Source organism: Hypomesus transpacificus, chromosome 14 (assembly GCF_021917145.1).
Source record: "Hypomesus transpacificus isolate Combined female chromosome 14, fHypTra1, whole genome shotgun sequence".
NCBI classification, from domain to species: domain Eukaryota; kingdom Metazoa; phylum Chordata; class Actinopteri; order Osmeriformes; family Osmeridae; genus Hypomesus; species Hypomesus transpacificus.
The window spans coordinates 3,264,510-3,291,145 of NC_061073.1; the positions used below are offsets into that span (position 1 = coordinate 3,264,510).

The 26,636-nt window shown below is 46.5% G+C and overlaps 1 protein-coding gene across 1 annotated transcript; it reads left to right on the top strand.

The window, feature by feature from the left end:
- Positions 1 to 1,876: 1,876 nt before the first annotated feature.
- Positions 1,877 to 21,600, top strand: nuak1b (NUAK family, SNF1-like kinase, 1b). The gene is made up of 7 exons (XM_047033322.1): positions 1,877 to 3,163; positions 7,729 to 7,849; positions 11,837 to 11,988; positions 13,220 to 13,285; positions 13,585 to 13,704; positions 15,693 to 15,825; positions 16,738 to 21,600. The coding sequence occupies exons 1-7, from the start codon at positions 2,876 to 2,878 to the stop codon at positions 17,844 to 17,846; spliced, it is 1,989 nt and encodes a 662-aa protein (XP_046889278.1). The 5' UTR covers positions 1,877 to 2,875; the 3' UTR covers positions 17,847 to 21,600.
- The last annotated feature ends 5,036 nt before the right edge of the window (positions 21,601 to 26,636 follow it).

A 26,636-nucleotide genomic window follows, 5' to 3' on the forward strand; every position in this document is an offset into this window, starting at 1 on the left:
TTTATATGCCCTCGACACGTGCCCAAACTGTGCTGTTGATCTTGAAGTTGTTATTGCGAGTGACCTCTGCCAGTGTCCTGGGGGCTCGGAAAACCTGACTGAAAGATTCCTAAAAAAGATCACGCCTTTACAAAAAAGAAATCAACATATTATCGCAGATAGTGGAGAGTTCATATTCTTTTCTTGTATTTTTTTTATTGGGTTGTATCAGATACTTGATCATTTATGTATTTTAGAACTTGTTGGTCAAGTAGAAACAGGAAACTTGACAGTGTGCCCCTGTGTTAAGTTTCATGTCATCTTATTTTTATATGAGTACTCCTGAGAGTATTTTTTGACACTTATTTTTCTCTATCTGGTTTCAAAACTATGAAAATGACCCATGGCATCTCTAAACACACATGCTCATCTGAGTTTCTTCAATTTGTATTCCTAAAATGCACTTGTCATTCAGTTGCTACCTAAGAATACATTCCTCGAGGAGACTGTGACAAACATAAGGAGATTAACATCCATGTTTTTCATGTTTGAGCCATTGACTTTGTTTCCACAGGTGCTGCCCAGAATGAAGTTTTACTTTCATGGCCATTGGCAGTCATGGTCGTCTGTCTTTGGTTAACTCATTGCTCTCTGACTGGGAACCTTTGACTATGTGTATTGTAAATCAGATTTCTAGTTAAGAGAGATATATTTTTATTTGGAAAGACTGATCATGTTTGGAAATATGTTGCATCAGGCAAAAGATATGAGTCTTTAATTGCGTAACAAAAAATACTTTATCCTGATGGACTTTTGTCATGGTCCAGTTTGAAAAATCCCACCCCTCTTTGTCTCCACTAGGTGGCAACATTTTCAATATTGTTTTTCCACAAAATTAAACATTTGCCAGGGAGTGCAAATAAGGCCAAGTCAGCATCAGATTAGATACACATCTTGGCATTTATGTTGATAAAACTGGAAGATCCACTGAACCTGTTTTCAGTTTTAATGAAAGCAAAAACACAGATTGTTGATGCTCTAAATTTGTGCTGCTATCATCTAGAATCTAGATGATAGAGAAAATGGTTCCCCCGTTCAGATTCTGTTTGACGTAAACTTCCTCTCTCTAATTAGTAGATAAAGTGCTTGTGATTGTGCATACACAAGAATAACCAGAGCCATTAGAGTGCAGTTCACTCCATCTGATTGTGGGGCGGCATATTCTAGGTCATCTCCTGTGAGAGTCTGGGAACAGTTTGGGATCAGAGGTGAGACGTTCCGGAGAGCTCTGTACCCACTGATGCACCGACAGGAATGCATAACCTTAATAACATTTAAACATATATTCAGTTGTAATGTTTTTACACTCGAATAACAGTATATTCCATCAATCTCAGGGAAAGACATAGGTAAATAACGTGAGATTCTTGCATGCAAGGGTGACCCATAATGTACAGTGTACCCTACAGCAACATGGAATGAATTGGATGATCACACAATTCCTGTTCATTCCACTTTGTTATGAGAGGCAGATGCAAAAAGGGATCAATGTTGCATGTTGAATGTGAACATGTAACGCAGACATTGGATTAGGGAACTCCAACGACATTGCAAAGAATATATTTTTGCAGAGATATTAATGACATCCAAATTATTGTTGACTGCATTAACCTTGGCCTTGATATGTTCCAAATGACTAGGCAAAACCCAAGTGGAAAATCTCAAAGAATGGCATCTCTTTTTTTGAAAAAACCATTGGCTTTATGTATTTAATGCAATTCATAATAATACACACACATATATATTCAAGAAGATTGTCCATCAAGATCGTCTGCTTGTAGATGGGTCACTCTGTATGAAGAGAAGAGAGTCAGCAGTCCATAATCCCAGAAAGAGAGAGGAGGAAAGGGGAGCACAAAGAGAAGGAGAGGAGGACTGTAACTCCGCCTCCAGTCTCGATCATCTCACATTCCTTATTCGCTGCCCCTCACGTTGGAGAATAGAGCGAAAGGGAGAAGAGGGCACAAGAACAAGGAGAGCAAAACGACCATGGCAATATTCAAATCGTCTCAGCTTGAGATATCCGATCAGAGCACATCTCTAACTTCGATTTGGGCATGGGGCACTCCCGCGATAGACAGAGTTCTGTTGAATGACGCTACACCTGGGTTGAGGACAAAATGAGGGTGATCTTCATCCAGAACGCCGGTTTTGTCGCTGCTTTCTCGGGAGGCAATGACGCTGAAGGTTTCGCCTTTTAGTTGTGAGTTAATGATGTTGGCAGAATTTTTACGGTAGATAATGTGAACGACCCAGAATAAAGGACAGACGACGAGATCATGACAGTGTAATAACGTGATAGTAGAATAGCCCTATGATATTTTGATAGCTGATAGTTTTTTGTGACAGATCAATTTAGCTCACGATTGTCCATAACCAAGGAGAAAATGTAATATCGAAAGTGTATCCTGCTTCCGACATGCCGTCTCCTGTCAAAATCTGACGTATTTATAAAGCCTACTGTAGCCCTAGAATGTATACTATGATATCCAATGCAATATGTATCAGGCTTTTTAAGATAAGATTATGTCCCCTAGGCTTACGCTTTTTTATTTAATCGGATAATTATGATTCTTATGAAGTGATAAACGGATGAATAAGCCCAGTTAAGGGAAGTATTCTCTCTGTTCACAAAAAGATGAACATATATGAGTGATTAGACAATCGGAATATTAGTTTCCATGTAATATTATAATAATTACGCATTATAGCTTGTAATTTATTTATTTATTAAGACTATTATTAGGCCTATAAGTATTATATTTTCAATATTTGTTACAGTTAGTTAGTGTGAAATATTTAACTGTGGGAAGTTAGATAAAATACTTCCCTAGAGATGGAAACCGCTTTTCTATCAGCACACCGGGGTCTATCTCGTCCCGAGGCCAAACAAGCCCAAACCACAGCGGGAACACCGATAGACGGTGGTCCCTCTTCTTCACCCCTGCCTGCCAGCAATTTAATGGCAGAGACCCCGGCAGTTATTGATGGAAGGCGAAACTCGGGCGTGAAGAAACACCACCACAAGCATAACCTGAAACACCGCTACGAATTGCTGGAGACACTCGGGAGAGGAACCTATGGCAAAGTCAAGAAGGCAATCGAGCGTCATTCTGGGAGAGAGGTGAGACATCTTACAAACTCTTGTGTAGCCTATTCATAACATCTGTCAGTGTCCTCTGCCACTGCGACTATCAAACGGCTATAATTTAGGTCTGTTTTTAAACGCCCTTTACTGACTCAACAAAACATGCAACAGACGCCCAAATAGCTAGTTTGTTGCTTTAGGCGTGTGCTTCTCATACCCTCTGGGAATTCCCCCGTGCACAACCGGGCCCCGGAGGACATGGGAACCTCGACAGCACGCGCTCTGTTCCCAGTGGTGCTTCGCAACCGGATGCTCGAGAGCAGATGTTTAAATCCGGCTACTGATTGATTGATGCGGCCTAAATGACCCCAATGATACGCATCATTGAAGCCGGCCAGCCGTTTTCAAACATACTTCCGCCTACTCAGATCGAATGGGGCCAGAACATGCAGTTTACTGCTGTTAGGTTAAGCGGTCCGTCTAAGGAATTTGGTAAACTCATAAAGCTAGACATTTGCAGGCTGCATAAGTGTTTTTGAAACATATACATTTATATTTGGGAGTCTGGGATAGCTGAGCGGTGAGGGAGTCGGGCTAGTGATCAGAAGGTTGCCGGATCGTTTCCCCGCCGTGCCACATGATGTTGTGTCCTTTGGCAAGGCACTTCACCCTGCTTGCCTCGGGGGGAATGTCGCTGTACTTACTGTAAGTTGCTCTGGATAAGAGCGTTTGCTAAATGACTAAATGTAAATATTTCTGCATAATTCTGTTGCATCTAGTTTTCATGCTTTTGTTGTGTGACGTTTGTCACACAACACACACATCAGCACCATCTTGTGACTGTCATTAGATGCCCACCATCTGCTCTAATGCACCTAGCAGTTGTCCTTGTAGACCTGCGTACCTCTTCAAATATGTCCACGTGCTGCAGAATTTGACCCCTGCTCCCCTTCTGGCAGAAGGAAAGGAACTTTCCATGTGTTCTGAATGCCAGTGGGGAGAAACCTAGTAGGGGTCAACGTGTCCCTCTTGGTTCCATGGCTCCTACCTAGAGCCAGCTTGGCGGGGGCACTGTAAACATTTCTCCTATGGCCTCCTCACCCAGTTCCACTGCTCTATTACCAGTTTCCCTGCTCGTTAATGAACACATAGCCTGCCAAGGTAAACCGAAAAAAAGGCCCCTTTAGAAAACAAATGGCATAAGATATGGCGCCTAATCCCAATAAGTGTGACTCAGAGCTGTTATGATGAAGGCTGGGTCGGACGGTGAATACCAGTCTGCCGTGAGCCCACATCAGTAAGCACAAACTGCTGCCTGGTTGGTTGAGACCGTCCACTAGACAGTGAAATGTGTAGCACTGGGAAGGCCTAATCCCTCTGCATTCCTCCTCTATCTTGGGCACTGGGGAAGGCCTTAGCCCTAAACCGCTAATGGTTAAAGATGAAGCAGGGAGGCCAGGAAAGCAAGTTCGAGGAACAGAGTGTGTTTTAGAGATGTAGCCCTAGTAGTCAGAGGCAGTCAGAAGGCCTTCAGTCAGCAGTCCTGGAGCCACCGGAGGGAGGAAGAGGGGGGACGGTTAGACTCACGTGCATCTGGAATGGTGTTGCTGGGGTTTACGTGACCTCTGACCCTGAAGACTTCCTGGTGTTTATATCTCTGCGATAGCAGCCGGTTGAGAAGGTAATTCAACCTCCACTGTCCCCGTTACTGTCCGAGGCAGTCTGGTTTCTTTACCAACTGAGATGAGCAGAGCAGACTGAGGGAAAGGGGATTGAAGAAAGAGATGGATGAGTGTATGTGTGCGTGCGTTTGGAGATGATGGGAGAGATTGATGAGGAAGATTTAGTGTGTGTAAAAAACAAAGTGTGTCAATGAATGTGTGAGCCTTTCTAATCTGCTTAACCACGTTGTGTTTGTTGCCAACTTCATTTAGAGTGGAGTGGGGTGTAAATCTTGAGCGGGTCCACAGATTGGTCGCTTCAGTTGACGGTCACTGTGTGTTTGAACTGTTTACGTGTCTGGCGGACTCACCAAGGCCAAGGGTGAGAATAGACTGTGTATATGTGCGTGTGTAAGTGTGTGCATGTCCTTCCGTGTACATAAGTTGTGTGAATGTGTGCGGGTAAAGATACCTCTCAAGAAAAGGTTGTGGTGACAGCATAACCCAGAGTGGTCAGTGACACATGAAAAGGCCATCCCTGACAGGAAATTAGATCGCAGGGGAAAGTTAATATCCTGTGAGGATCTCAGAGAAGGTGTGTTTGTGAGGGGGGGCTGCTGAGAGGAAACCCACAGCCATAACGGGTGGGCTTGAGTTAAGAGGTTAAAAAGTCACATTAATATGAGCTTAAAGCCCTAGATTACCTCACACCACAGCAATGGATTCACTGGGGAGTGAGTGAGTAGAGAAAGGAAAAATCTGCCTGTTATGACTGAGGAGTCATCGCTACAATTTCTTCCCTCCAGGGCTGTGTGAAGCTGCTCTCTGCGATAGTTCTTGGGTTCTCCCTAACACCGTCCACCCCTGACACACTCCCATCACCACACAGTAACTCGATCCGGACAGAGACAGGGCATCTAGTGATGGATACCTCATCTATTTTAATGGTCTGAGAAAACGCTGCCCGTTTTCGAGCTCCAGTGGAGCGAGGCCTTCAACTTTCACTTCAAACACTCTTCGTGTGGGGGCAGGGGAGGGTGGGGTGGTAGCTAACCTGGCCCTGGCAGTGGACCGGCCAGCCGGAGACTGGGCTGCTTGCTTTGACTGACAGTAATAGGCCTCCACTTAAGGGCAGCCGTTATGTAGGGCTAGATTGACCCAGTAAAACCAGCTGGCCAGTGGATGATACACAGCCATGTTTAATGATCCACAACATGGTTAGGAGGCCAGAGATGAGCCATGACTCGTGCTGCTGTGCATTGTGGGATGGTTTCCTCTAACGAGTGTGTGGGTGAGATGAGCTCATGGTCAGGCGGGTCAGAGACAAGCTGATGTGAGTGGAGTGTGCTGGTGTTGCCCCACACAAGGGGCTAGGCAACACTGGCAACACAATACTGTAGAAACTGGTGCCCCATAACTCCAAAAACCAAACAGACCCACAACAAAAAGACCTTAAACTCACCATATGTACTCATACTGCTGCTGTGCAATTAGATAACCTAATGAGGTAATGGAAAATGGTGAGAACTTAGCAGTGAAGAACAGGGACAAGCTAGCGTAGCTATGCCTGCTACTTAGCTAGTGAACACTCCCCCTTAACATTTTATGTTTGTGTTCTTTTTTTATTCTATGTAATCAAGTCCTGTGGATGGAGGTTAGTGTGTTCTGGGGTTCTTTTTATGGATGTTCTCGGTAATTAGCTTGGCATCAGGACTTTGTGTGGTTTCTGCTGCCTGGAATAAAACTGGGCTCTGTTCTAAGGTGGACCTCTCGTTCTTTAATGTCGGTAGGACTGAAATTTCCTCACAGAAACAGATTTGTGTGGAGTGTAACAGGAGGCTCCACTGGCTTATTAGGAAGAGTGCAGTAATCAAGAGTCTTTCTTAAATTGTCGTCTTGTTATGGTTCAGCTGGGCTACTCCTTGTGTCACAGATGATAAATTTAGATTTCTCATGTAGCCCTGGTCATGTTAGCTAAATAGAGATTTTGACTGGATGTGGGTGGGAATGTGTTTACATGCTTTACAAGTCCCTGCAATTATTAACCCATGTGAGCCTGGCATTTGAAACAGCTGTCCACAGTATCCTTGCGTTTCTGTCAAATAAAAAATGTAATCTTCACCTCCCCCATTGTTTCTCCCTCACTTGCTCCCCGAGCAACACACAGTTGCCATGGCAGCCACCCTCCCGTCCCCATCCCCCCTCCAAAACCTCGGGATCCAGATCTGCTACCTGATCTGTCCATTAGACCCGGGTCAAGGGGGGTGTCACTCCACCCAGACGGTAGGCCTAGCCCCAGCACTGTAATTTCCAAACCGAACGTAAAGTACAAAGGAGGCTTCCATTACGGCACCACGTGGTACAGTGTTTTTTCCAGTGGAGTAACTGCATCCCCCTCCCCCCCCCCCCTCCTACAGCTCTGGATACAAATTAAGAGACCACTTGACCTTTTTCTTAAAAAAAAAAAAAGTTGAGATGGACATTTTTGTGCGGCCGTGGCCTTTTCAATTTTACCCTGCTGTTCCTCCCTCAGAATAGTCTTTCTCAGCTCTTTTTTTTCATTTGAGAAAAAGGTGCAGTGGTCTCTCAATTATTTCCAGAACTGTAGACTCATGAATTATACAGCAGGAGAGAGCAGAAGACAAGTGTCTTTCAGTGTGCCTGAGTGTCGGCCTACCTCGTGACTGTCTGTGTTGGACTGATTCATCCAAAGTTCAAAGGTCGCCTTGTAGCACCCGGGTGATTTGAAAAGTAGTTTGAAAATCATAAAGAGAGAGCATTATTTCATGAAGCTTAGATGAGTTCAGTTTTCATGTTTGTTTGTTGAGACTATAGCTGGTTGTGAATCCATTATTGTTCCTTTTCGGCTCGCGGGGGTGTGTCTTTATCCCAGTCACAGAAGCCAACAGAACTGACCACACCTGTCCCCTTTGTCTCCAGGTGGCCATCAAGTCCATTAGGAAGGATAAGATCAAGGACGAACAGGACATGGTTCACATCCGCAGGGAGATTGAGATCATGTCCACCCTCCGCCACCCCCATATCATCTCTATATATGAAGGTGAGCCTCTGTCTGTACACATGTGGACACACACAAAAACGCACAGCACAAATATACTCACATACGTGCGCACACACTTGCCCACCACACACACACACACAAACACACACACACAGAGCTGTGGTGCTGGGATTTGAGGTCTGGAACACACCTTTGGGATATTATTCATATTTTTCTTTCTCTGTCTGGCTTCTCATGTGTCTGGATGGATTTGACTGTGCCGTGTGTGGATGTCTTTGTGTGTGTGTGTGTGTTTGGATGTCTCTGTGCCGTGTGTTTGAGTGCTTTGTACTGCGCTCATGTGTCTTTGTGCCGTGTGTGTCTTTTCGCTCTGTGTCTGTGTGTGTGTGCAGTGTTTCCCACACATAGACTAATTTGTGGCGGTGCGCCACAGAATCAACACCGGCCGCCACATATTGCGCTTCGTAAAACTTTTTTTTTTTAACGCCATTTAGGTTAAAACGCGCAGCGTATTCGTTCAGCTGCATTTCCTTTTCCCTGCTCTCCCTCCGTCTCTCTGTCACTCATGCGTCTTTCTCACATATGCACACAGTCACAACACGTTAGCAACAATGCATACATACGCCGTTCTAGTAAGACCGACAGCTATATCAGCGAGCTTTCAGCATTAGTGCCGTAGCTAAAAGTCGAGGAAAGTTGAGGCTACTTTTTGCTAGGTACCTCGAAGGTTCCTCTTCGTTCTTTTGGTGAGAAGTCTCAGGAGCTAGCTACTTACCCGGCGTCATGGAGCCGACCAGTTTAATAGCTGTTTAGCACTAGCGTTGCTATACATGCATAATGCAGAAATGATATGTTAGTTGTTGTTAATTTTGTGAAGGTGTGAATCTTTTTGGATTAATATTTAATGTATCAAATTATTAACAAATTAACTGTGTAGCGAATTATTAACGAAGGAATTATTACGACCCCCCCCCCCCCTCCGGTCGGACAACCCCCCCCCCCCCCACCGCCCCCCCCCCCCCCCCCTCCCCGCCACAACTAGATTTCTAATCTGTGGGAAACACTGGTGTGTGTGTGTAGGGGGTCGTCTGTGGGGTTCACCACTCCAACATCTGAGAGGCCTCATCCTCAAGTCTTCCCTGGTCTTGATCTCGGGGCCAGACATCTGCAGATACTTAGAGAGCTACAGCTGGGATCCAGGCTGGCTGTGTGTGTGTCTGCACCCTATCTGACTCCAATGCTACCCACACACACACACACACACACACACACACACACACACACACACACACACACACACACACACACACACACACACACACACACACACACACACACACAGACAGACAGACAGAAGCTCTTTCTATATGTTTTTACATACAGAAACACATGAATACATACTCCAATAGTCAGTCTCTTTCTTATGTGTGTAGCATTGGGTTATGTATTCATGTCCAATATATGAAAAAATAATAGAAAATTTAGGACAGAAAAGCAAACCCAAAATAAGTTGTGTTATTGGAACTATTCTTAGGTTCAGGAAATACTTGAAAGAAGATTTAAGATCCAAAGAAGGTAGTCAAAGACCAAGTCAACAGTAGGCTTGGTCCAAATGCATAAAGCGCGTTGGCGTGTCAACCTATTTTTATACTATGTCAACAAATAGACAGTTTCATGCCACGTCAGAGATTTTTGGCACATGACTGTACTGTGACTCTGGCCAGACTGGCTGACAGGGATTTGTTTGGGTACAAAGTCTCCAGATCTTTATCGACTTGTGTGTATGTTACAAACAACCACATTTGTCATGGTTACAGTACGTGCCAGGAGTCAGTTTGAGTTTTGTGGTTCGCACACACTTTGTCGATGTGCTTGCGTGTGTGCTTTTGTGTGTGTGTGTTTGGGGTGTGTGTGAGAGAGAAGGATGAAAAGAACGCCCCTCGGTATAATCCTTCTGAGTCCCCGTGGTGTGTTGTGATGCGTGCAGTCCCTGTGTCTACCACCAAGCCTTTGCCATCCAGTCTCCATATGACTTCCAGCCCTCGCCCAGGGTTTCTGGTGTCTCTCTTTAAAACCCAGTGTTTACTGTTGTGGCCTGGCCCCCGCCCAGTATAGCCTTGAAAAATGTATAGACACAGATATGTGTATCCGGCAACACCCGTGTCAACAGCTAACTGCTTGTGTGAAGCAAAGCTTTACCAGATGTGGCGTCCCGGATTGATTTCCCCCCTCCACGTTCTGCATCCGTCAGCATGCTCGCCAGGCAGCTAAAGGCCCATTTCGCTAGTCACTCCCCCCGATATGATTTATAACCTCATGACCTTTATTTTGAAAAAAAGGCCTTTTGACTACGGGCTTCCTAATGTAGTCTATTGAGCTCCACTGGTATAGACTGAAGCGTGTGTCTGGCTGTAGGGCCATTGTGTGGGAGCAGACTGGATGCCTGTAAAAACAAGCCTGCCGTGACTAGAACTAGGCCCTCCCTCTGCTTAAGAGGAGGCTTCAGAAGAGGAGTGGGAGATTGTGAAGCATTCTATGGGCATCTGTGAAGCCCTTTATGGCATTGCTTGTAAATATGGCTACGCAAATAGAATTGGATTTGGTTTGAGAAGGGGGGGACGGACGACGACTCCATTCTCAGAGACAGAGACTCCATTCTCTGGCTTGAACTGAGAACGGGAACATCTTATTTATACTTAGCTGTATCCTCTCCCTTGGTTTCAGTTGGCTCTCAAGATCAATTGTAAATTGATCTCTTTTGTCGTCGGTTGTACTGCATATCCATCCTTTTCTCGGCCAGCCCTGGGCTGGTTTATTTATGTCTTGGGTCCACCACACGGGCCAAGCCCAGCTAGCTTGGCACAGGTCAGAGGGACAAGGTGCTAATTAGTCAGATGTGCGTCCTGAGCGCTGAACAAAGCCAGAAAGTGACAGCGTCTGACAGGGTGAGCCAGAAACAGCACAGTCTGGCCTAGCGGCCCCTAGCTAACATATGTTATATAAGCTAGGTAATTACCCCTCCCATGGATGGGGTGGGCAAGGGAGGCTCAAAGGTGGCAAGGACCCTCGCTGGGAGGCTCAAACGCTCTTCGGATCGCTGCCTGGGGTCGTGTCGTGCCACAAGCTCAGCCAGCCAATCGGACTTCACCTCCCAGGGAGGGGTTGGCATGGTGCCCGTCTGGCCCACGGAGTTTCAGAGTCCTTGAAGGAGAGGGTCGGTCAGCAACAACACGGAATAATCCTCTTGAAAAACAGTGGGAGGAGGTGGGGGGGTGAGGTGGGGTGAGGGAGGCACGGGTGGAGGTGCTCACTCATGGGTGCAGAAAGAAGAGGCCGGTCTTCGCCCCTGGTGACCTGCTGTGTGGGAAAATAACGGCACAATAAGAAGACCATGGTTGTTTTGTTATCCTTCTCTCTCTCTCTCTCATGGATAGATGGTGTAGGAAGAGGACAGGTTGTTCTGTCATTATTGTGCAGAGTGAGAAGCGCTCCTGTGTTGATGAGGGCTCCGTGTGGTGGTTGGGAATGTGGGGAATTCTGCTCAAATGTAGTGACACGATGAGAATTCTCTGAGATACTGCTGGGAGCTTGACACTGGGGATTCTTCTTCTTTTCTTCTCTCCTGTCCTCTCCTTACCTATCCTCCTCCCTACTCTCCTCTCTTCTACCCTCCTCTTCCCCCAATCTTTGCTCCTTTAGGGGTTGGTTTGATTGCAATAACAGCCCCTCCTAGCCATGTTAATGAGTGTGCAGCCCAACTGCTGAGGTGGGGAAAGTGATGTAATCATGTGTGTGCAGCACAGACCCAGAATGTGCCCTGGAGTTCTATGCTCTGGCACTTTCACCCGCGCCTAATCCCAGAGGGACTCTCCTTTTCTAAACACTTTACACAAGTGTCCACTCCAATACCAAGATGAGTCATTTAAGTTGGAATTTGTAAATTCCCCCTGTTTTCTACACTGAGCAACAAAAACGCAGTGACGTAAACGGATTACGACTAACTGGCTGGGTGTCTTCCCTCTGCAGTGTTTGAGAACAAGGATAAGATTGTGATCGTGATGGAGTACGCCAGCAAAGGCGAGCTGTACGATTACATCAGTGAACGCCGGCGACTGAGCGAGAGAGAGACACGACACTTCTTCAGACAGATAGTGTCTGCCGTGCACCACTGTCACAAGGTGAGGGGGCACACACACTTTTAAACTCTCACACACACACACCGTGCAATACTAACACACTCATTTAGTACAAAAAACTCCCAAGTCCACATTTTCTTTCTTACTTTCTTTTACACAAAGACACTCAGTCACACACACACACACACTCACACACACACACACACACACACACACACACACACACACACACACACACACACACACACACACACTGCTCTGCTAATCATGTACAGGCCATAATGTAACATTAACCTTATATAGCCTATTCCCCACCTAGCCAAGCAGTCTGCTTGTCTGCTATGGTGGATGAGGCATGCTTTTCTTGGCCAGTGGCCGCAGGCCGTAATCTGTAACTGAGTCTAGATGAAATACAGATCCTGTGCTACAGCACCACACTTGTGCACTAAGCAGGTCCAGCACCAGCTCTCTGTGGACACTTGTTGTCATATTACACACGTCCATATATTACCCCTGTACCCCGCCTCCACCCCTCCTTTTTAACCCCTGACTCTCCAGTGAGGGATTGGTTGTCGCTTGCCAGTCATCAGTCATACAGCTGGATGTAGCATGATGTCATTGCCCTGACATAGGAGAGCCCCAGACATCCATCCCATAGGGGAGATGAGTCACCAGGGGCAACCACCCAGGGGGCGGGAATGGGTAGTGCGGTTGGCTGAGACAGAAAGGAGGTATTCGCGAGAGTTCTCATTCCCACCTCCTCTCCACCAATGAAAGCCATGCAAACATGTGTTCCTTGTCATCGCCAACCAATTGGAGACGCCCCTCCCCCACCACCACCCTCCCACAGCTGCTGTGAAGTCACTCTCTCCTGCCTTCCACATCTGAGTACGACTGGGTGTTTGTGTGTGTGTAGACCACATGTCAAAGTGCGGGCCGTTAAAACAGAAACTAACTACAGAGTTGTTTTTTAATCCCGAGATGTTTTGAGAACATCATTTATCCCACTCGCTAATTACACAGTCCTGTTTTTATATGACACATGCCAGCTAGAATGGTACGAAAAGAAACACAGCAGATGTCAACACGACGACCCAGGGCGACACAGCAATTAAACACCACTACACTCGCTGCCTTGATTTCCCCTGAGAGATAGTCTGTGCTGGATAGGATTAGTTACGTCTCCATGAATCATCTGCTGTGTGGTGTGCTGCTTATTAATCTGTCAAGACTGTTGTCCGCAATTTTAAAACAACGTTTTTGTCTGTTGCAGAATGGAGTGGTTCACAGGGATTTGAAACTGGAAAATGTTCTACTGGATGAAAACTGTAACATCAAGGTAAAGATATTGTTGGACCCATTGTTGTACTATTTGGCAACACTTTGCATCACATTTTGAAGCGTTTTAAGGGCAACACTTTTCCCAATGGAACGATTAAAGTTAATAAATGAATTTCCCGATTAAAGTTAATAAATGAGAAGGCATGTTGAATCATGCTCGGTATAGCTCAGTGGTTAGAGTATCTAACTGCAGGGTCAAGAGGCTCCAGGTTTACATCCCCCCCCCTCTGTACGTTTTCTAACTCAATCAATCAATCAATCAATCATGTCCTTTATGTTCTTCTCCCATCCTCACAGATAGCTGATTTTGGGCTGTCCAATCTTTACCACAAAGACAGACTCCTCCAGACCTTCTGTGGCAGCCCACTCTATGCATCACCTGAGATTGTTAACGGGAGACCCTACCACGGCCCAGAGGTAGGAACCAGGGTCAAAGGTCAAACACACACTCCGCCAATCAGGGCCGGTTGTTTGTTTTTGGCGAGGGGGTGTCGCTAATCTCCCAGGACTCACCCCCGCTGTCAACACCATGAGCGGATACTCTATCTCTTTCTCTCTTTTTTCTCTCTCTTTATCTCCCCCCCCCTTCTCTCTCTCTCTCTCTCTCTCTCTCTCTACTTCTCTTTCTCTCTCAATCCCTATCCTCTCTCTCCCTTCCTCTCTCCACCCTCTCTCTCCCTCTCTCTGTCTCTTTTTTTCTCTCCCACACACACCCACCCACGAAAATCATCATCATCGTCACATAGTTGTCACAGAGAATTCCGGAGACTCCGTGTCTGAATGTTTGATGGGATTAACCCCAGTCCTGGGGAGGTCTCTTTTACTTCCTCAGTGTGTGTGTGTGGTGAGTGTGTGTGTGTCTGTGTAGAGGGTTGGGGGTACAAATGCTCTCTCCAGTCCCTTTGAAGCCACTGTGGGACTGTTGCTGTCCTGCCTCTCTCTCCTTCTAACAGGAGTTACTCAGTCTGGGAGACCTCACTGCCAAGGGTAGACTGTGACTAAGTCTGTGACTAACTAGTCTGGTTGAGGTAGGGAGTGAAAAATGCCCCAAAAGCCATGTATTTGCTAATTCATTTTATTTTACATTTGCAACCGTTTGTATATCATAAAACTATTTGGGGGGAAAATCTAGTATTTTTAGACTCAAGTCTCAACCATTCAATTTGGGATAATTCACTGTAATTTACTTCTGAGTGCTAAGAAAAACAATGGGGAGATTGTAATCAAAATGGTACAACCCGGTTAGGGACAAACCACAAATTACAGCCAACACTAGGAACAAAAACAGGAGTCAACAATGGTGCGTGCCCTGTCTCGCCCACTGAGCTTGCTTAGTAGGTTGACCAATGGGAACGAGGCCTGGAGCGGGACATTCCTGGACGTGGCCTAGTGACGGTGCCACAGGAAGTGGAGTCACTCTGCCCTATCTGATTTCCTGTTCCCTGACCCCAGATACCCCCGGGTGTAGCCGTCAGCAGACACATTCCTTCAGGAGTCTCGTCCTCCCTAAAAAAACATGCGCACACATATGCACACTTGCACACTTGACCCGACACGGACACACAGTCTCCCACACCCGCCTCAAGGTCTTCACTGTGGAACCACACTTAAATCCATCCAATACTCAAGGTCTACACACACACACACACACGTAGATATCTGCCAATCAGTGAGTGGCAGCACGTCTCCAGAGATCTCTTATTGTCCAGGATATCACAGCTCTGCCAACTCTGTTGGACTCATTACCCTATCTCACACACCCTGCACCCCTACCCCTGCCCCGCTGCCTCCCTACCCCATGCCCTACCCCACCCCACCCCCTACCCCTACTCTGCACATCATACCCTGTCCCCCTACCCCACCTCCTACCCCTCTCCCCCTGTCCCAGGCCCAGGTCTTATGCAACTGCTGCTTACTCTGAAAGCCACATTGCATTAAGCCAGTGGTCACAAAGTAGTAGGTTCTGGCTGACAGAGGGGAGAGAGGGGGGGGGACAGAAAGAAGGGGTGAGAGAGTGTGTGAGAGCAGAATAGAAGAGATAGAGTGAGATATGGAGAAAGAAAGAGAGAAAGAGAGGAAGAGGTTTTTTCTGCATGGAAACTAACAGCCTTTCCAGATCCCTGGAGTTTCTTTAGCCTGGGGGGAAAGGGTTAGGGATGAATAGCATGAACAAAGGCATTAGAGTTATGATACTCTTAAAAGTTCAAAGTATGTTTTGCCATAATTATAAATGCCCAGCTGGCCCTAAAACATACTTAAGTTCATCATTCATCTTTTGATGCTGAGTTTTCATCATTCCTTGATCCCGAGTCTCTCAAATAATCATCGTTGATGTATTCATTTGGGCCGTGTGTGTGCTATCCTGAGATCTGCATATTGACCGTGTGTGTGTGTGTGTGTTGCAGGTGGATAGCTGGGCTTTGGGGGTGCTGCTGTACACCCTAGTCTATGGAACCATGCCGTTCGACGGAGGCGACCACAAGAACCTGATCCGCCAGATCAGTAATGGAGAATACAGGGAGCCCACCCAGTCCTCAGGTAGAGACCCCACCCCTCTCTCGTCTCCACACTCACTGGCTTTGTAGAACCAATACCTTCTCCACGAGTTCATGTTTTTGATGTGTTTTCTATACCATGTCGGTCTACACAAATACAATCTGTCTCCTTACAATGTAGGGCTATACAAATACTATTGATAAATAGATGGGATATTGAAGACTTATTTAAATAGAATTGCTCAATTGCTCAATCCCAATTGTTGTGAAGGTACCAAGTCAAAGAAGCGAATCACTAAGTACAAGTTGAAGACAAAACCAACATGTTTATTACATATACGTAAGGTGCAGGTGTCTGATACACTCAAGTTGAGCATCTCAGAAGACTGGACAGTGAGTACAGGAAATCAAGGAAGTTGAATAGTATCACAATATAGGAGGGTATGTGACGATTAGCATAGCCTTCGCAAGCATAGAAAAAGCACACTGCATGCTAGACAGCTTTTGTTTAGGTCTTTAGATACAGGGCTCCTAGAAATGGCTTTGACGCTCCTCCTATCAAAGTTGCATGGTATTATACACTTTGGTAATATTGCGACCTCTGACCTATACTAGTGTCACAGGCATTTCCTAGTCACACCTTACAAATAACTAAATTATGGCTATGCGGGCATAAACAAACAGCATAGTGACAGTTTATCAATGATACAAGCAACTTAATTCATAGATCGGCATATTTCTTTCCTAGATATGACCACGGGTTATGTTCCAAACATGATAAAAGTAATAAAGTCATCATTAGTTGTAATCTTTCATTATTGTCAACTGATCAGTGGTTAAGGACAGACCTCCTCAATATACAAATCCAATTGCATCAGTATTTGTTGACACTTGTATGCACAGCTGCTGTTAGTGAGCGTATCTGTGCTGACCGTCTACTGCGCCCGTGCCCCAGATGCCCGCGGCCTGATCCGCTGGATGCTGATGGTGAACCCGGAGCGCCGCGCCACGGTGGAGGACATCGCCAACCACTGGTGGGTGAACTGGGGTTGGAAGAGCAGCGTGTGCGACTGCGACACCCCGCGAGACCACGGAGGTTCACCCATGCTGGCCCGTTTCATCGACTGGCAGAACCGCAGCTCGGAGCCCAGACCCGCGGGAGGGAACAAGCCCTCGTCGTCCGCCTTGCTGCTCCGCCAGAGGCCCAAGAAGTCCAAGAAGGAGAACGAGGGCGGAGCGCCACACAGTGGCGGGGAGGAGAACAAGCCGGGTCTGAAGAGGCCCAAGGGCATCCTGAAGACTAGGGTGATGGAGGAGCAGCGCTCCCCCGGCCTGGAGGAGGGGGAGCTGGGCACTGCCATGCTCAGAGCCCTCCCTGCAGGTGGAGAACCAGCCGAGTCCAGCCCGGACCCGGAAGAAGAGGAGCCAGCCCTGGTGGGGGGCTCCCCGGCCAAGATGGTGCCCATCCTCCCTAAGAAGGGCATCCTGAAGAACAACCATCAGAGGGAATCAGGGTACTACTCCTCTCCGGAGCGCAGCGAGTCATCCGAGCTGCTAGGGGGTGCTGCCATGTCCCTGGTGGCCAGCTCCCCACCTAGGAGAGCCGTGGGGAGGAAAGGCATCTTGAAGCGCAACGGGAAGTTCTCCACCTACAGCGGGCCTCCGGCGGGCCTGGTGGTGGCGGGTGGCAAGCTGGGCGGGGAGGCCCCATCGGCCCTCTCCTCCTCAGGGGACTTGGGGCTGTCTCGCAGCCAGAGCAGGCCCTCCAGCATGGTGGGAGAGGACATCAGCGTCCTGTCCTCCCCCAGCTCCCCTGACTGGCCCCCCTCCGCCCCGCACCGCCGCCCCAACATCAGGGCCTGCGTATCGGCCGAAAACCTGCTGCAGCTGGCCAGCTTCCAGGGCTTCCAGGCTGCTCCTCCTCTCCAGGGAGCGAGGTTTGGCCGAGGGCCCAGAGCCAGGGGCTCTCCGGGGGACAACGGCAGCTTCTCCTTGCTGGGGGACCTGGAGGACATGACTCAGGTGTACCAGCAAGCCCTGGACATCAGCAGCAACCTCACCTAGGGGGGAGTAGAAGAGAGGAACGAAGAGGCAGACGGCCAGGCTAGAAATCAGATGCGTGGGTGTGTAGGAGTGTACATGTGTGTGTGTGTGTGTGTGTAGACAGGTGTGTGAGTGTGTGTGTGTGTGTGCATGTGTGATCGTGTTTGTGTGTGCGTGTGCGTCTGTGTGTGTGTGGCATTGACGACCAGTGTGTTGCTGGGATACACCTTTTCGGAGGTTGTAGTTTCCCGATGGGGGTTCAATTCCTGGTGGATACTTTATACGTGCACACACACATACACACACACACACATACGTTCACACTTCTGTGCTTTTCTCAAACAAGAAGAAATCGAGTTAAAAGGGTTCCAAGAACGTGTGAAGAAACCGGTAGCTGGCACAAACGAACACGCCCTTGCCGCCTCCTTCACCCACCCATAGACTTTGCTGTGTTCAAAATGTTTACATATTCAGCGAAAGGCAAGTTAGAATCACAAACACAGCAATCAGAAGTTGGTTGTCTCTCGTAGTAAAACGACAAGTTTTTGAGTTTGAGTTTACAAAAGCACCTTAAAACTCACACAGAGCAAACGTTTGTGATCTTTACTTCCTGATAAAAAAACAAACAAACCAGGGTCTTGCTCCAAAAATAACTGACAATGTTGATTATTTATTAATATTTTGTGTAGATTTTAGTTTTTACATACCAAAAACTGGTGGGTGCTGGCTGTACTGGAAGAGTCAAAAGCTCACTGTCTCGTACCCTTTGTGTGGAACTGACATATATAATAATGTTCCTCTATGAAGAGAAACATATATACTCGATATATAAGTATGTCTGAGTATGTAAGCCACTCAGACATGTATATCACTATAAAAGTGTATGTCCTATATATGACCATATGATACTAGGGATATGTAGGAAGTGCCTTTTTTATGATCCATATCAAATTATCTATGTCATTTCCTAAAAGTGGAGCGAGAGGCCACGCCAGGTCACCAGTGGGGCTGTTTTTCATTCTGTGGGTGAATGTGGAGAGACCCAGGACCTTTCAAATGCACCGCGACCTCTGACCTTACCCTTTAAAAGTTCACAACAGCCTTAAAAAAAAAAAAAAAGACGAAAACAAACAGATGAGATGAACAGGCTTTGTCTCGCCAGAACGAGGCTGAACACAGAAACAAACCGCCAGGAACAATTTGCCACCTCGGCGAGATGACACAGAGTCTCGACCAAGCTTGTTTCGTGGGGGCTGCTTTGAAACAGATAGTTTGATGTGTTTTGATGTGTCTTGATGTGTCGCAGTGACAGGCGTCCTGGGGAGGTCTGGAAAGGCTCCCCGCACGGAACCTTAGTGAGAGGAGACTGCGCGTACTGGCCATATCTCAGCAAACAGGCACAGTGAACAAAAAGCATCCTTAGGAACCTTAGAGACAGCCTCAGACGGCTTCTCATAGACGCGGAATGTTGCTGCCAAACAAACACCCATGTTCCCGTTTGATCCGTGCCGACAGTCCCCCAGAGATCAAACCCCTCTCCCTGAGCCGAAACCTGGCCGATAGCTGCGGATCCTCCAGAGCAAAGCTGTCCGCCCCTAGCACGCCATCCCTAGGTCGTTTTCCACAGCTCGGGGTTCATTTGGAACCCATCCCGCGGTTGAGAAAAATGCCGTAGCAGTAAGTTAATTTGTTTTTAGTGCGGCTGATGACACAGCGCATTCCACAGACAATGGGTGGAGACGTGTCAGTGCTGGAGATGTTATCGCCTCCAGTCCAGGTGGCTTCTGTGGTTCTCCAGCTGTGCACACGACTCCATTATGTGGAACAGGCACAATTAGCCAGCCATTGTTTTCATGAGATGGTAAGAGAAAGGTAGAGCGTCGTGATTTATTTCAGAGAGAGAGAGAAAGAAACCCAGAGAAGTAATGAAAGAGAGATGTCTGGAACGGTGGTAAGATTGCAGACGGCTTTCCCATGTAGGAAAGGTTTGAGAAGTTGAGTGGTTGTAGTGGAAGGAATTGGTTAGGTAGAATAGCGAAAGGAACATGAAGAAAGTGACGAGTAAAAGTAGGAAATAAGTTATGTTCGTAAGCCAAAGATGAGAAGCAACTCAAAGTTGATTCAAGGATTGAAATTGCTTAGGAGACAGAAAATATGCTTTGATCTTCCCTGAGAAGGGAATTTGCAGATGGAGTCATTTCTAAGTGACTAGACCTGCGGGTCTGACACATGTTTGTGTAATTTCCTCTTCTGTGTGTAGGGTTTGTGTGGATGTGCGTGTGTGGATGTGCGTGCGTTTTCAGCATGAAAGCTGGATTCTGTCAAAACAGTTTTTGTCACAGCCTTAATGTGTGGTCTATTAATTGTGTGTGTAGCCCTTTTCAACAACAAGGTGTAGTGAGGGATTTGCGAGTGATATCATCCATAATATCAGATGAAACGTATGGATAAGCATGCAATTTGTCAGCTAAAAAGGCTTTGCGTTGAATGTTTTAAAAGGTCCGCAGCTGCAAAATAAAAAAGGTCCTGGGTATGGATTCAAAAGACAGCCCCGATACGTATTATATTTCATTTTATTGCCTTTTGTATTGCATTTTATTGTCAACTGGATTTACAGTGATCAAATTATACTATGTTAGTATTTTGTTTTATTATGCTTCTGTTTTTGATTCTCCAAAATATAGAAACTTTATATTGCTTTATGTTATGGAAGAAAAGTATTTCTTCCTTCAGTTTGGCCAAGAGCAGAGAATCTGACCTGAGATCAGTGAAGTCTCAGTGTTGTCGTGTTCTGGTAAACCAGAAGGGGTCAGAGTAGCTGATCTGAGACCAGCCCTACTAGTGTTAACCTGTGATTGTACATCTCATAGAGAGAGGAACCAATAAAACACAGAATGCTATTCAAACTGTCCAAAGACAGAGAAGTGGCCTTGATACACTACAACATCAAGAGTATGAGTCCATGGCTTTTAATGACATTGACCTCTCCAAAAACACCTTTTGACATCACAGGTAGAATTGGTCAAACTGTATACCAGTACACTGACAACCCCTGGTGTGATCCCAAAGTAGCATACAGCCACCTCTACCTAAACAGGGAGGTCCAAAAGGAAGGTATGAGATCAAGAGTGATCTGATGGGAGTCTTGATCTGCCAAACTGGAAATAAGTGGTGTGTACCGCTTAGTTCGTAGGAAGTCTAATCATAGGAAACTTGACTGGATATTGTTTTGACAATAAAAATAGTATTAATATGTTATTTAAGTATTATTTGGGTTATGGCTCATCATTTACTATTGACCGCTAATGCCATGTTGTTGTTTGTTTTGGTATCAGTTGGTGAACCTGGACTGCCAAGCTGGTTTAAGTGGAGTGCCTTTGCTATCTATTATGATCATGTTTTATTTTGGGGGGTGGGATAATTCATATCAATGTTTTTTATATTTGTATTTATTGGTGATCAAGCCATTTCATTTGACGTTAAAACTACTCTGCTCATGCTTAATCTATGTGGGACAATGCAGATGACCCACTTGGAGATTGTGACACTGTTCAGAATGCAGTGGTGTGGGGTTGTCATCTCATTGTGAAAGCCAAGGTCAAGTATGTCTTTTGGGGAAATTCAAACCATATCATTTTAACAGATCCTGAAATGTTTCGAGTCATTTTGTAGGGATGGGATTGAGCTGGGAATCCATCTTGACTCTTTTCCATCACTTGGAACCATGCTTCTGTAGTACTTTATAAACTCAAATAAACAGATCACGTCAAAGAAAGATCAACTTTGTGTCTGGCTTGTTTGTGTGCCGACTGTGGTTCTGTCTTACTTAGCCTGGCTAAAGCCACACACGGGTTGCAACCAATTAACAAGACTTCTGTTTCTTACTGAAGGTTAGTTGGATAAAACCTTATCGTTTAACACCCTGCATCTGTTAAGGATTCATCTCTGACCGGTGACATGGGGTGTACTTGAAAAGACAGGGCTTGAAATATGTCTGCTGAACATGAGAGTGGATGGGAGGACAAGCACAGCACATGATCACTAACACAGATGGCTGTGTACCACATGATCTACATGTCAGCAAACTCTTGTGAAGTGTCAATCTCAGTCACACTGACACAGGCTACACAATCCAGTCTACACATCCGGTCTACACATCCGGGCTACACATCCGGTCTACACATCCAGTCTACACATCTGGTCTACACATCCAGTCTACACATCTGGTCTACACATCCGGTCTACACATCCAGGCTACACATCCGGTCTACACATCCAGGCTACCATCCAGGCTACACATGCGGCACTGTCTGTCTTTGTAAGAGACGAGACCGGTCTGTAGGAGAGAGTCAGCTGGTTCTCCAGGGAGGACAGGGCTAGCCTAATTTGATACACATTTTAAGATGGAGTGGGTGTCTGGCTGGCTGGCGGACTGGCTGACTGGTGTCTGGTAGACTGCAGCCCTGGGACTGCAGGTTTAGTCTGAGCAGCCAATGATGGGGCCACGGGCTGAACCGGGTTGGGGAACATGATGGAGGAACTACTGTTCAGTAGCTTTACACAGAGTTGTCCGCTCCATCAAACCAAGCTCTGACATTCAATACTATGCTGGGTCCATCATTGTCCATCAGAAGGATGCCTTGGAAGCTATAGCTGCTTTTCCACCGCTGGAACTTTCCCAGGAACTAAGGACTTTTGGAGGGATTTCGTTTTTTTTTTACGTTATTGTTGTTGTATAGTCTTCCACATTATCGCCCCCTACTGGACTGGAAGGAGCAGCTGCACGAAGTCATACATCACTGGAGAATTTGTCCAATCTTCAATTGACTTTAGACCGCAATGGAAATGCAGACAAGAAAGGTCTGGAGGAACCAAATGGTCCCTTTGAAAAAGTTCCTGGGACTAATTGTTACCGCTTAATTTTGGTGGAAACGCGGCTCGTGTTGGTAAAGAAAGAAAGTAAAGTGAAATGGTCTGAGCTACTAGTTGAGTGAGCTACTAAAAGCCAACCATTAACAAAACTATCCACCAAAAAATGGGGGTGATAGGCGCACCAGGATAACGGCAGGAAGTTATATAGTATGTACTTAAATAATGAAGAAAAGATCAGTCGTGCAGCGGATGTGAAACCCAGCCCCAGTGTGTTCACAGTGGAAGCCAACAGGCTGCTCACGTGGACTGAAAGTGAAGTGTTCTATCAAGTCTATCTCCCCGTACACTGTAACTACAACCCTTCTTGACATAAATATGACCTGAGATTCAAAGGGATTTTTTTTTCTTCTTCTCAGTCATTCTTTCTCTTTCTTTCTTTCTTTCTCTTCCTTTCTTTCTTTCTTTCTTTTTTTTCTGTGTCTCGGTTAACTTTTTGACCCTGAAATAAAAGACAGCTGCAGAACCCTCTGATCGGCACCCCCCCCCCTCCTCTGCCTAAGGTAAGTCAATGTAGGTTGGGCGGAAAGGAGAGGGTGGGCGCATCCAGACCCCATCTGGTCCTTCCTCTCCAAACTTGAGCTTGCCTCGGAGATATGGAAGTCTGCTTATGAACGTATAAGAGGAAACATCCTGTTCCTCAGCTCAGAGTAGCAAACTCCAGAATCTGTTTCTGAATTGTGAAAAGCGAAAAGGCATCGCATGCAGACGGACTTTGTGTCAGACGGGGTCAAGAATCGACATGCGTCTCGAATTGTGCTCGGTTTTACGAGCCTTTCTTCTCGAGTGAAAGGGCGGCAAGTGAGAGAAACCCGGGTGCTTTGTCGGAAAATTGAGCAAAATGCAGCCTGTGAGTTTGATGTAGCTGCTGCCGTTGGTCTTTTGTCTGCAGCATCAGGCAGGATATTCCACATGGAGGCTTTAGTACAGTGCAGTAAACTGAGCTGGCCACTCTTAGCAGGAAAAATAAACATTCGCCTGGGCCCTGGAGAAGGGCTGAGTACAGTGGAGTGTGTGTTCCTCAGATAGCTCACATAAACTGTTTGAGAAGGCCACTCGGTGCGCACGCACGCACGCACACACACACACGCTCATTCTTTCTCTCTCTGTCTCTTCCCCTCGTCTCTCACCCTCCCTTTCTTTCTCTCTAATCTCACTCCACTCTCTCGCACACACCCAAATTCTAATATCCCCAGTGTTCTCCTCTGCTATGGTATGATAACATTGTGAATGGAAATGAAATGGAATAATCCCCCCTCCACCCCCTTCTTCTTCCCTTCCTCTCGTCTCCACTCCTCTTTCGTTACCCCCGTCCCGCGCCCTGTCTCACTCCTGTCCGGAGGACTATTTTTAGCGGCCGTGCTGCTATTCTGGAATTTGGTGCTGACTGGCTGCTGCTGGATGTCTGGGCGGCGATCTCTTCAGGAATGTCTGGCCTGCTCTCAAAGCCACAACAGAGCCCCATGCAGGGCCCTCGGCTCTGGGTTCTGATTACAGTCACTCACTGGGCCAGCCTGCCCTCCCAGCCAGAGATCCAGGCCCAGAGGACCAGCACAAGCTGCACGTGTCCGTTTTCTTGGGTCCCAGTTTGTGTGCGTGTGTGGCTTGCGTGTGTGAGTGCGTGTAGGAACCATGTACATTGTCATGTGTGTGTGCGCACTAAGTGTATTTGCGCACAGGCATCTGTGTACGTGTGTGTATCTGCGTGCGAGTTTGCTCGTGTGTGTGGTCCAGGAAATAAAAATAACCAGCAATAACAAGGACGTTTTTCCTGTCTTGAGTCGGCTTTTCACTTTCAAAGCAAGCTGTTTGCAGAGGAAGGACGGACATCCAGCCCACCTGTTACTGCTGACTGAGAGCTGTTGGGGCGATGCTTGGTCCGGAGACATGCATGCCATGTAATGCATGCATTACATATACAGAAGTGTGCATACAACAATGATATCATGTGTTTTGTAATGTAAAGTGCATTTAGCAAACGCTTTTATCCAAAGCAACATACACAGGGGACTTTGATCCTGTGACCTCTTGATCTGCAGTCACGTGCTTTATCACAGAGCTATGCCCACACCGACTTAGGGAGATGTTACCCAATAGGCAACCATGCAGACATCTTTCTTGGTAGCCCAAAAGTTATGCAGCACTGGATTGTTAAAATGGTTTGACACCTGAACTTGAGGCATTTGCTTTTAAAATGTTTTGGTGCTCAGTGATTTATCCCCAAATCATTCACACGTGTCAGGGCCTCATTGAGCGTGACAGCTATGTCATTCTGTTTGTTAAACATGGTAGTTTGACTGACTGCCTCAAGCTAAATCTGAATTCAAAGGGGTGTGCACACAACATAGTTCATCATATTTACTGGAAATTAACCACCCACTTTCACGTGGCATTGAAAGTTCATCCGGTTTGGGAAGAGTCTGCCTTAGGGTGAGTGATTAGGGCATGCACAGGAGGTTTCCAAAATAACATAGTGGTACACGGCCAAAACTGTTTTACCTGCTCCTGTGTTTACTTCACCAGGAGCTAAATTGGGAACACCCTTCTTGCATTCAATAAACCCATCTTAGTGGAAACATCCATTGAATCTGTTTCAATGTATAAGATCTTCACAGATGCATCGTATACATGATCAGAGCAGACTCTCTTCTCCAAAAATCTATCTTCATTTACTGTAACATACATCCATTAGCCTACAAAAGAAAATGAGCTAACTGGGGCTTGCTTAGAGGGAGGGAATGTGGCCTAGCACTTAGCTGAGGCTAAGGATGGTGAGAAGGAGAGAGGAGAGGAGATGGGGAGTAGGTCGAGAGAAAGAGAAGAGTGGAGAGGAGGCAGAGAAGGGAGAGAATGAGAGGAGAGAATGAGAGGAGAGGAAAGGGGGAGATCATGAGAGAAGAGAAAGCCATTCAGACGCTGTGGTCTCTCCTGCTGGCCAGTCAGCTAATTAAACAGTCCTTAGCCGTCTGTTGTCCTTTCCTCCCCCCTGAGTGTCAGGACAGAGGGGAGTGCTGGGAAACGGAGTCTACTTGGCCAGGGCTCAGGGTTGTGTGGCCTACAGATCTGGGACCAAGTCCCAGCCACAGAGTTTCAGCATTGCTGGTTTTAGGTCATCCTTCAATTTGAATTTTGTTTCGGGCCCTTTACTCTCCTCCCTCCACCCCCATCCCCCATCGTCTGAAAGTGAACTCAGCCCTGCCTCGACGTTTAAGTAAAAATGCAGCAGAAAAGGCTAGATGGATCTCCCAGCTGGCTGGAATTCCACAGGTTTCCACTTGTGTCTGCCTCTCCTTTTCTGGGTCAGTGTTTCTGTGATTAAAGTTTCTTTTGCTTTTCCTCCCCCTTTGCCTCCCTCTTTCCTTCTTTCTTTCTTTCCTTCGCTCCATCCCTCTTTCTTTCCCTTTCTTTTTCCATTCACTGCTATTTTCCTCTCTTACTTAATTTTTCATATAAAGTTAAATACTCCCAACTCTGATCAGGGGGAAACACCCCAGCTACAGTCACCAAAGTCCCAAACAGAATGGGCTCCGTCAATTTGAACCTGAGGTACTGTTCATCTGAAAGTTAAAGAGCATCAACTGTAAAATGTATAGTTTTTCAATCCTATCACACGATATTCCAATACTATATTATGATACAGTATACTGTATATACATACAGCATATACACTCAGTTTATATTATACCATAATACGTCATTTAAATGTGTAATTATTCCAAGGCCACCATGTCTTAGTTCCATGTCTTACTGCAGTGACATGACTGGCCTTTGGTGGCTGATGTGACCCACTTCTCCTGCCACTGCCACCCTTTCTCAGTCTTCAGCCATGCCAGCATCATGACGCCGTCAAGTGGGCTTAGCTCCCTGGGCCACCCATCGGAC